At 41.1% G+C, this 12,368-nt stretch overlaps 1 protein-coding gene across 1 annotated transcript in view; it reads left to right on the top strand.

The window, feature by feature from the left end:
* Nucleotides 1-7,266: 7,266 nt before the first annotated feature.
* Nucleotides 7,267-12,368, top strand: part of phactr2 (phosphatase and actin regulator 2) — a 48,515-nt gene continuing 43,413 nt past the window's right edge. The window contains 1 exon segment of the mRNA XM_046357272.1: nt 7,267-7,557. Within this exon segment, the coding sequence (XP_046213228.1) occupies nt 7,515-7,557 (43 nt within the window). The 5' untranslated portion in view covers nt 7,267-7,514.

Genomic DNA, 12,368 nt, shown 5'->3' on the forward strand with positions numbered 1-12,368 from the left:
GCCCCAATTTCTCTGCACTGTGAAATATAATGCTCTCAATTCTCTCTGCAATGGGCTATTATTAAGCAGCCTAGATTTCAAAATAAGAGCCATCCAGACCAGGGAAAATAATCTACTTACTGACAGGATGCCATGTATTGATTTGTATATCTACAACCTTTCAGGTGTAGGAAGTGAAGTGGTCCCGTAATGATAGATTCACGCCATCCAAACAAAGTAACAAAGTAACTGGTATCAGTTTCAATAATAGTTTGCTTGTAGAGAAGATCAAATCTAATCATGCTGTGTATAAAGTAGATCATTCTGATATGTCAATGTTATTTTTTTTTCTTAATATACCATACAGGTATATATAGTATTTGTATGTAATCACTAATGATTTGTGTATGTGATGAAAGGTTGAGGTTGAAGCATACAGAATCAAACTGTGGTGCAAATTGCACATGCAAAACATAGTTACCATCCCGTCTCTACCATTGGAAGTATGAGTACGTGCTTGCACCTCTCTAGCTCACATGATGCCATTTTCATTTTTGTCTTTTAACTGTTGCTAGCTATGGAATGGAATGCCGAAATGGTATAACTTAATTCCTTTCTTAAAAACCTTTATAACAGCCAATATTAGCTGGGTCCATCACATAAATTCACTTCAATGTGTACTGTACTGCCGCCTGTAATCTGAATGCACTCACTGACACTTAGCTCTGTGTGATTAGACTATAAGCAACTTGACAAACTCAACGACCATCCAATTATTTCCCAGTGCTTGATAGCGAAACTAGGCCTTTGCTTTTTGGATCTAATAGCAATTACCTGTATGGGCAAATGGTCCTGTCTGCTCCACTCAATCCTTCATGCAGAACAGGTCATATAATATGGGACATAAGTCGATTCAGAGCACTGAATGTACCAAATTTGTTATGACACAGTTAGAAATGTTCACCATGGTTTTGCTGTCATTTTAGACAGATAGAAACTAGGTTATATAAAAGATTGTTTACCAACACTTTGGAACACATTCCCTTTGGTTCCACATGTTAGGTTAATAAATAAATAATCTAAAGGAGGAAGAACTAAAAAGCACCACTTAAACAATAATTACCGTGTATTTTTTTCTGAAATTGCTGCTTAATAATGTATGACTCTTTCTCATTTTCCTCCACATGTCGATGAGCTGTGTGCCCATCGAGCTATTTTCTCAGACATCCTGTTACAGTGCAGTTCCTTTTTCATCCTTGGCCATTAGTCAATGAGTGAGATATACTGTAACAATACAAAGACATACAGTCAGTATCCATTACGCTATTTCACTTCCTACTACTGGGCCTTCTTCATAATTAATAATTAGTATAATGCTGAGCGGAAATTGTACTAGAATAGCAAAGTAATTAGGCCATACATAATTACTTGTCAAGTATTGAAACAATATAAATGTTGTACTATTTTTAACTTAGTATTTACCCAGTGATTTGTAAAAGTAGGCTGTCCCAACATACCTATCAATACATTCAGGAACTGAATAAGTTGTAGGGCTAGCTGGGGAATAAGTGTATTAGCACTGATAGATTCATGGGGCTGTATTTGGGTTCTTGTGGAGAGGTTGATAAGTAAAGAATATACTCTTGGCCAATCAAAAATCAATTCCCTTCCATATCCACTTAGACTGCACATTGGTTATAGTCCTCAGGGATTTCCTTCCTATGCCACTGCAGGCTTTCATCTCTAGAGCAATGTTTGGTAACACTTTACTTAAAGCTGACTAGTAATGCTTTAGTACAAATGTTGGATCTTAATTTGACCAGTATTGTCACAGCAAAATAATTCTGCAGCAACAGGATTTGATCGTTTAGTCCAAAATGTTACTTGATCGGTAGTTTGGCTATTAGCTGGACAAAATTAGGCTACATGAAAAGTGCAATACTGTTAATATAACCGGGTGTTCGTATTTGTGCGAATTTTCAGAGAATGTATGTAAATCACAAAGCTCATCTGAATTTCCTGCGGTGTAGAAATATTCTCAGCAACAAGAGTGATCAAATGAAGATCCTACACCTGTAATTATTATAAGCATATATATATTTATTTTATTTATTTAACCTTTATTTAACTAGGCAAGCCAGTTAAGAACAAATTCTTATTATTCAATGACTGCCAAACCCTCCCCTAACCCAGACGACGCTGTGCCAATTGAGCGCCCCCTATGGGTTCTTAACAGTAAATTGTCTTCATTCTGTGTTTTACAATGCAAAACATAATTTGTATGCTGTATCATCCGAGGCAGGTTGTCTACATTTGCATAGCGTCAGACCACAGTGAATCAGCAGTGTTATAGTGATGTAGAAATATATGAGCCCCTGATTGTGTTCAATATTATAAGGCTAATGTTATGTTTCTCCATGTACTGTGGAACAATTTGGTAACACTTTTCTTAGGTCTGATTTTGATTTATGGTATAGTTTCAATAAATCCTTGTATACAGAACATTGTTTATTAAACAGTAGATGGCAGCCCTGCACCTAAACCAAACAGTCTCTGCAAAGGCCAATTAATTTGTACAGCCTCTTTTCATTAGGCTTCTCTGTATATCAACTCACCATAGACCCTATTATGTACATACATTCTGGCCATTAATCATGATTCAAATTTTCCTACATGTCAACACTACCTGGTCCTTTAATTGAGCTTCTATATATAGTAGTTTGCACATTTCACTTTATCTACACTCACAGTTTCCCTATTTGTACAATGCCAATTCTCTTACTTAAGGTATAAGTTGTAGTCAGTGTGTGTGTTAGTGCTGGACTGTTTAGTATACCCATGTTTTGGTATGTGAAGGTATTTTATCTCCTGCTAACACACGTCATGCAGCCAAGGTGTCAGCTGAGCCCCCGCAGAGCACTCTATGACATAAGAATCGCATTGCCCACGGGCTGTCGAAAGCTGGAGTTCACTCCAACACACGGGTTGAGCCTCTTGCTTTGAAAAGAAATAGAGTCAGCCATCTTTGGTGTATTTTTAAATGGTGTGAGTGTGCTCAGGGCTGGTGATCTCATAGCATTTAGGGCCAAAGTAACAGCATATGCTTATTGTACAGCGCTGGCTTTGCCAATTCCAAATGATCGTGCTGTAACATTAGGAGATACACTATGGAATAGGAGGGAGGTGGGAGAACGTGGAGATAGATTATGGTGATAAGTTCACCATGTAGCTGCCTATGAGCCAATGCTCAGAGAAGGTCTGGAGGCAGGAGAGGGCTGGTTTCCGTCAGCTCTTGGCAGGAATTGGAGAGCCTTCCTGAGTGGTCCCCACCCACTGGCAATACAGCTCACGCAGGGCTTTTTTCTCCTTCTCAGCAAACCATAGCCTACAGCTAAAGAGGAACTGTTTGGATGGCTGTTACACTCTAAGAAAGTTGTGGGAAAAAAGAAAAGACAAAATAATATACATAATAAAGTTGTGCAGGTAGTAGCATAGGCAGCCGACAGTGGCCGCTAGATCTCTAAGATTGATGTTCATTCCCGGTAATACACTCTTGTCCCCTGTGGACCGGCTAGTACATAAAGCATCCTCCATTCAGGCTGAAAAGGCATAATTTTCCTCCTCAACTAGCTTTAATGGTGGACCGTCTGAAAAAAAACGGGGAAAATGTGTACTGTCTTAATAAAACATAATTTTCCACCACAATTTTCAGATTTTCCGACAATTTAAGATGATTTATGTAGATCTAAGCTTTCCATTGGCCAAATATATTATTAAACAAACTTAGACACAAACTATAACACAGTAGAAAAAAAGGGGAGTCTATATACAATGTGTGCAAAAGGCATGAGGAGGTAGGCGAATAATTACAATTTTGCAGATTAACACTGGAGTGATAAATGATCAGATGGTCATGTACAGGTAGAGATATTGGTGTGCAAAAGAGCAGAAAAGTAAATAAATAAAAACAGTGTGGGGATGAGGTAGGTGAAAATGGGTGGGCTATTTACCAATAGACTATGTACAGCTGCAGCGATCGGTTAGCTGCTCAGATAGCTGATGTTTAAAGTTGGTGAGGGAGATGAAAGTCTCCAACTTCAGCGATTTTTGCAATTCATTCCAGTCACAGGCAGCAGAGTACTGGAACGAAAGGCGGCCAAATGAGGTGTTGGCTTTAGGGATGATCAGTGAGATACACCTGCTGGAACGCGTGCTACGGATGGGTGTTGCCATCGTGACCAGTGAACTGAGATAAGACGGAGCTTTACCTAGCATGGACTTGTAGATGACCTGGAGCCAGTGGGTCTGGCGACGAATATGTAGTGAGGGCCAGCCGACTAGCGTGAGTGAAGGAGGCTTTGTTGCGGAATAGAAAGCCGACTCTTGATTGGATTTTCGATTGGAGATGTTTGATATGAGTCTGGAAGGAGAGTTTGCAGTCTAGCCAGACACCTAGGTACTTATAGATGTCCACATATTCAAGGTCGGAACCATCCAGGGTGGTGATGCTAGTCGGGCATGCGGGTGCAGGCAGCGATCGGTTGAAAAGCATGCATTTGGTTTTACTAGCGTTTAAGAGCAGTTGGAGGCCACGGAAGGAGTGTTGTATGGCATTGAAGCTCGTTTGGAGGTTAGATAGCACAGTGTCCAATGACGGGCCGAAAGTATATAGAATGGTGTCGTCTGCGTAGAGGTGGATCAGGGAATCGCCTGCAGCAAGAGCAACATCATTGATATATACAGAGAAAAGAGTCTGCCCGAGAATTGAACCCTGTGGCACCCCCATAGAGACTGCCAGAGGACCGGACAGCATGCCCTCCGATTTGACACACTGAACTCTGTCTGCAAAGTAATTGGTGAACCAGGCAAGGCAGTCATCCGAAAAACCGAGGCTACTGAGTCTGCCGATAAGAATATGGTGATTGACAGAGTCGAAAGCCTTGGCAAAGTCGATGAAGATGGCTGCACAGTACTGTCTTTTATCGATGGCGGTTATGATATCGTTTAGTACCTTGAGTGTGGCTGAGGTGCACCCGTGACCGGCTCGGAAACCAGATTGCACAGCGGAGAAGGTACGGTGGGATTCGAGATGGTCAGTGACCTGTTTGTTGACTTGGCTTTTGAAGACCTTAGATAGGCAGGGCAGGATGGATATGGGTCTGTAACAGTTTGGGTCCAGGGTGTCTCCCCCTTTGAAGAGGGGGATGACTGCGGCAGCTTTCCAATCCTTGGGGATCTCAGACGATATGAAAGAGAGGTTGAACAGGCTGGTAATAGGGGCTGCGACAATGGTGGCGGATAGTTTCAGAAATAGAGGGTCCAGATTGTCAAGCCCAGCTGATTTATACGGGTCCACGTTTTGCAGCTCTTTCAGAACATCTGCTATCTAGATTTGGGTAAAGGAGAACCTGGAGAGGCTTGGGCGAGGAGCTGCGGGGGGGGCGGAGCTGTTGGCCGAGGTTGGAGTAGCCAGGCGGAAGGCATGGCCAGCCGTTGAGAAATGCTTGTTGAAGTATGTAGTAGTTTGTGTGTGTGTGTGTGTGTGTGTGTGTGTGTGTGTGTGTGTGTGTGTGTGTGTGTGTGTGTGTGTGTGTGTGTGTGTGTGTGTGTGTGTGTGTGTGTGTGTGTGTGTGTGTGTGTGTGTGTGTGTGTGTGTGTGTGTGTGTGTGTGTAGTATATGTGAGTGTGCATAGAGCCAGTGCAAGAATATCAGTGCAAAACAAATCAAATTTGAAAGGGGGTCAATGCAAATAGTCCGGGTAGCCATTTGATTAACTGTTCAGCAGTCTTATGGCCTGGTGGTAGAAGCTGTTTAGGAGTCTTTTGGTCCCAGATGTGGTGCTAACCGTTGCCAACACACTGTCATTGACACTGACCCAACTCTGGTAGCAGCCACTTTAAACAATGAGAACAGTCTATGACGGGTGGCTGGAGTCATTGAAATTATTTTTAGGGCATTCCTCTGACACCGCCTGGTATAGAGGTCCTGGATGGCATGGAGCTCAGCCCCAGTGATGTACTTGGCCATATGCATTACCCTCTGTAGCGTCTTGCGATCGGATGCCAAGCAGTTGCCATACCAAGAGATGATGTAGCCAGTCAAGATGCTCTCAATGTTGCAGCTGTATAACTTTTTGAGGATCTGATGGCCCATACCAAACCTTTTCAGCCTCCAAGGAGGGAAGAGGCATTGTCGTCCTCTCTTCACGACTGTATTGGTGTGTTTGGAACATGATAGGTCTGTAGTAATGTGGACACTGAAGAACTTGACCCGCTCTCGACCCGCTCTACTACAGCGCTTCACTACAGCCCTGTCGATGTGAATGGGGGTGTGCTCGGCCCTCTGTTCCCTGTAGTCCACGTTCAGATCCTTTGTCTTTTCTGACGTTGAAGGAGAGGCTGTTGTCCTGGCACCACACTGCCAGGTCTCTGACCTCCTCCCTGTAGACTGTCTCGTCGTCGTCAGTATTTTTGGTTGAAGTTGAATTGAACAGTATAAACCAATCAGAATGGAGAAAGACCCATTGAAATCACTTAGAATGCATGTGTTGCCACCCTAGGGTCACACACTACCCAAAGAAAATGTAGAACGTGTATTATTCAAAAACATCAATTAACATCAAATAACACCATACCTTAAAAATAAAATGTAATACTGTGATTTTATATTTTGGCCATATCTCCAGTCTGTGCTAGCTAAACAGTCCTGTATCTTAGATTGTTTGCTTGTTATGCAATCCTCAAACTGCCATCAGTTTGAAGATCTGAACACTGGAATTATATTATGGTGTCACTGTGTGGTTGAAAAATATCTATACTGTGTTGATTAAATGACATCCAACTATTTACATCTGTTATAGGCACCGAGGTGGTTGTAGGCTATTGGGGCGGTATACCAGAGATTGTGGCTATAATGACGAGATGCTCGTGTCTCCACCCTAACAACGGGAGTCGTTGTTCACAAAGGAGGAAGACAGGCAGGAGGACGCCAGATCAGGTGGGAACATTATAGCCAATGAGAGGACAGACACAACTCGGATATCAAAAATGTGTTCAAAGTTGCTGGAATGACACTTGCGTCCACTTATATCAGTACACTTGTAACAACCTAGGCATTACGAAAGTTATATTCGATCAAATAAATCTCACGTAGCAAATTTGCAATATATATATTTTTTAACCAAATTCGACACTCATTGGCCTCCATACACAAATTCCTTACTTCGCGGACAGATTTTGGGCGGAGTAAACCCTCTCACTTCGCCTCTTCCTCTCTGGTAGTAGAGAATTCCTCCCCTCGACCTCTGACGGGTAGTATCCTAATCTGCATAAAGAAATGACAGGCATTCTTGAGTTGAATCGGAGGGAGGTTAAACAGAGGTTCCCAGACCAAGCGAAGTTTTTTCCCCCAATAGTTGTAACCCAACAATTGGCCTGAAGTAGGTCAAATTAACTTTAGGATTTGGCGATGACTTTATTGTGAAAGTTCATCGGGGACCGCGTGATTGTTGGTTTGGCGGTCCATTGAAGACAGAATGGGCCAGACTTCTGTCTCCTCCTTGTCTCAAAATGCGAGTGGTGAGTCTGCTTTCCTCATTCACGCGCATACAGATATATCTTATTGTTCAGGAAGTCGATAATGTCTGACAATTTTAACTCGTCTTACTTTTCTAACTTTACTCTTTTGAAATGCACATATTCAACAAGTTTGAGTTGGTTTGCTTGAAAATATCGGTCTTATTTTCCTTTTACTCCAATGTGATCGTACATATGCATCTACATCATTGCAACTGATTTTGAATGCATAAAGAAAGCTTTTAGAATAATTGTCTTTCATTAGGAGATGGTAACATTCACTTTGACAAGAATCGGATACTTTGTACCACTAACGGTTACGTTATGCTCATCAGTCATGGAACTAATGAGTCAACAATGACTCATCTTCGAAACCAGTTTTCAATACCCAAACTAAATCGCAATGCAAACTGGAAGACATGCAAAACAGATCATTTGTGCAATAGTGAACGGTTATTCCATAATAAAGAATCCAGTACCAAACTGCTCTGACTCTCCTTTTGACCGGTTTGAGTACTATGAGCTACATACTCAATGGGAGAGAGGTGCTGATCAGTATATCTGTTGTCTTTTCAAAAGAGAGCAGGGGCATGTAGGTTTGGTGAATTATCATACACACAATGAGTAACGAAACCTCGACAATGACCAGTGGTGTAAAGTACTTAAGTAATAATAATAATAATAATATATGCCATTTAGCAGACGCTTTTATCCAAAGCGACTTACAGTCATGTGTGCATACATTCTACGTATGGGTGGTCCCGGGGATTGAACCCACTTCCCTGGCGTTACAAGCGCCATGCTCTACCAACTTGTTTTCTGTACTTTACTGTACTTTACTATTTCTTTGCCTGCTTTTACTTCACTACATTCCTAAGGAAAATAATGTACTTTTTTAGTCCGTACATTTTCCCTGACACCCTAAAGTACTTGTTACATTTTGACCAAAAAATGGTCAAATAAACAAAGTCATCCCTACTGCCTCTGATCTGGCAGACTCACTAAACACAAATGCTTTGTTTGTCAATTATGTCTGAGTGTTGTGACCCTGGCTATCCATCAATAAAAAAATAACATATTGTGCCATCTGGTTTGCTTAATATAAGGAATTTGAAATGGTTTATACTTTTACTTTTGATACTTAAATACATTTTAGCAATTCTATTTACTTTTGATACTTAAGTATATTTAAAAAAATACTTTTACTCAAGTAGTATTTTACTGGGTGACTTCACTTGTATTTGAGTCATTTTCTATTAAGGTATCTTTACTTTTAATCAAGAATGACATTTTAGTACTTTTTCCACAACTGACTGAGCCCAGTGGGATAACACAGTAGTCTTGCAGACGACATGTGTTCAATACCTGGTTGGTCACACATGCTCGAGCAAATTGACATTACGGTATTGATGTCAAAGTTACAGTAATATGTGGGTGGTTTAGAAATTTGCATGGTCTCTGTCGGCATGCCACCTTTGGCGAGACAAAAAAATTGCGGTCCTCCTTTGATCCCTCAGCAGAATAGTAGCCTAGGCTATGCAGTGTCAACCGACAATGCACTTTAATTAATGCCTATCCATGTGGTCACCTCTGTTTATAAAACATACAGTTGGAATGGCTTTATAGTCCTGATACCTGACAAAGATTTAAGACAGCATTTTGGTTATTCAAGCTCTAAATATCAGCTACTGTAGGTGGCGGTTCCTAAAGTAAATTGGAAAACATTTTCTAAATTTATATACAGTGGATTTGCAAAGTATTCAGGCCCCTTTTTCCTAATTTGTTTTACGTTACAGCCTTATTCTAAAATTGATTAAATACATATTTTTTCCTCAATCTACACACAATATCCCATAATGACAAAGCAAAAACAGGTTTTTAGATTTTAACGAAATGTATTAAACAAACAGATACCTTATTTACACGAGTATTCAGACCCTTTGTTTTGAGACTTTTGAAATTGAGCTCAGGTGCATCCTGTTTCCATTGATCATCCTTGAGATGTTTTTTCAACTTGATTGGAGTCCACCTGTGGTAAATTCAATTGATTGGACATGATTTGGAAAGGCACACACCTGTCTTTATAAGGTCCCACAGTTGACAGTGCACGTCAGAGCAAAAACCAAGCCATGAGGTCAACGGAATTGTCCGTAGAGTTCCGAGAAAGTATTGTGTCAAGGCACAGATCTGGGGAAGGGCACCAAAAAATGTCTCTGCCCTCCTTCTTAAATGGAAGAAGTTTGGAACAACCAAGACTCTTCCTAGAGCTGGCCGCCCGACCAAACTGAGCAATCGGGGGAGAAGGGCCTTGGTCAGGGAGGTGACCAAGAACCTGATGGTCACTCTGAAGGAGCTCCAGAGTTCCTCTGTGGAAATGGGAGAATCTTCCAGAAGGACAACCATCTCTGCAGTACTCCACCAATCAGGCCTTTATGGTAGATTGGCCATACGGAAGCCACTCCTCAGTAAAAGGCACATGACTGCCTGCTTGGAGTTTGCCAAAAGGCACCTAAAGGACACTCAGATCCTGAGAAACAAGATTCTCTGGTCTGATGAAACCAAGATTGAACTCTTTGGCCTGAATGCCAAGTTACACGTCTGGAGGAAACCTGTTGTGGGGATGTTTTTCAGCGGCAGGGACTGGGAGACTAGTCAGAATCGAGGGAAAGATGAACGGAACAAAGTACAGAGAGCTCCTTTGATGAAAACCTGCTCAAGACCTCAGACCTGGGCCAAGGTTCACCTTCCAACAGGACAACCCAGGAATGGCTTCGGGACAAGTCTCTGAATGTCCTTGGGTGGCCCAGCCAGAGCCCGGAACTGAACCCAATAGAACATCTCTGGAGAGACCTGAAAATAGCTGTGCAACGCTCCCCATCCAACCTGATGGAGCTTGAGAGGATGTGCAGAGAAGAATAGGTGAAACTCCCCAAATACAGGTGTGCCAAGCTCGGAGCATCATATCCAGGAGGACATGCGGCTGTAATCACTGCCAAAGGTGCTTCAACAAAGTACTGAGTAAAGGTTCTGAATACTTATGTAAATGTGATATTTCAGCTTTTTATTATTAATACATTTGCAAAGCTGATTAAAAACCTGTTTTTGTTTTGTCATTATGGGGTATTATGTGTAGATTGAGGAACACAAATGAATGTAATACTTTTTCAAATAAAGCTGTAACATAACAAAATGTGGAAAAAGTGACCGGGTCTGAAAACTTTCCAAATGCCTCAGAGGATCATTAACTTCTCAATTGTTTTGCTGTGGATTGTTTCAAATCACAGGCGAGTAGGCTTTGCATTGTTGGGTTGTCCCTCAATTTTGGCAGCACTCATGGCAATAGACTTAGCTGATTATTGAGTTGTGCCTGTCAGTGAAAAACATCAAAAATATGTGTGAAGATGATGTGTCTTGAGTATAATTTGAAATGTTAAGACAAAAGAAGGGGAGGTTTTGGTGGCGAAGATAGATGTAGGCTCATCGCTCTCCATAATGCACTCGGCTCTCCAGAATGTGCTCAGCTGTCTCCTGCCAATTCATGCACATTAATTGTTTCAATGTCTGAATTGTTTGCCCTTTGTTTATTTGTATCAATTCCTCATTACATATATCACCGGTAGTAGGCTGTATCACATCTGGCCATGATTGGGAGTCCCACAGGGCGGCGCACAATTGGCCCACCGTCGTCCAGGTTTGGCCGGGGTAGGCCATCATTGAATAAGAATTTGTTCTTAACTGACTTGCCTAGTTAAAGGTAAAATAAAATGTAAAAAATAATAATAAATAAATATATATATTTGAAAAAACTGTAAATGTACTATTTATATATAATCTCTGTCATTTGGTTACATTAATATCTCTTAATGCATGGATTAATTACAGTCATTCTCTGAATGGATTTTTTTTTTGCAGAGTTCAAAAGTTTTGGTTTATTTCATACCATGATTTATGAGGTTTGTCAATCTTTTTATTGTCTTGTTTGGAGCGGTCCATATGAGCATGTATCTGGTTGTTTCTCTATCCTGTTAATGTTGATGGAGTGCGCGAGCCTGATCAGCATAAAGTAGGCTACCTGGCCTGCAGCGCGCACATGTAGGAAAGTACATTTGGGGATCAGACATTTGGGGATGTCTGATTTCTGACCACCACTAATAATACACTAAGGTTATGTCATTTTTGTAACCATGTGACTGATTTTGAGAAATTAAATGTGAGTATGAAAATCATAACTGGCATGTAGAAATGGTAGGATACATTCTTAGCTTACCCAAAAGTGAAACTCACGTGCTGCCTGTCAGCAACCCAAGTTTATCATGCGTTGCGTTATCTTGGAAAATGCAGTTTGTATTTTCTTCTTTGCCATGATCATATCAGAAATTGAAGAACAGGCCTACAAATTTGAAATCGCTAAATATCATGACAATTTAGCCCACTTTGTAAAACTCCCGGACAGCAGTAGTGAGTAGCCTAATTTCATTCCATAGGCTATTGTCCATTTGACCTCTCCTGTTTTTAGAATATGGTGTGTTTGCTAACATGATAGTTCATATTCACATTGAAGCAAATGTTTTATTTGATAGGATGCCATTTAGGCAATAGATTGGAAGCATACATGATATAAAAAGTGTCTCTCATGACATTTTTATACATTTGGTTGCCCTGCAGGCTACAGAAAAGGCCACAGAGGCTATATACTCTATCTACCCTATAGGCTACATGATTTGATGGAGTATTGGTGAAGCACCACAGCGTCTCCAACAGCACCATGGAGAGGCGTGCTGTGCATGGACAAGATACATATTTTGCACCCCTGC

This window comes from Oncorhynchus gorbuscha, linkage group LG07 (genome assembly GCF_021184085.1).
Source record: "Oncorhynchus gorbuscha isolate QuinsamMale2020 ecotype Even-year linkage group LG07, OgorEven_v1.0, whole genome shotgun sequence".
In the NCBI taxonomy this organism is placed as follows: domain Eukaryota; kingdom Metazoa; phylum Chordata; class Actinopteri; order Salmoniformes; family Salmonidae; genus Oncorhynchus; species Oncorhynchus gorbuscha.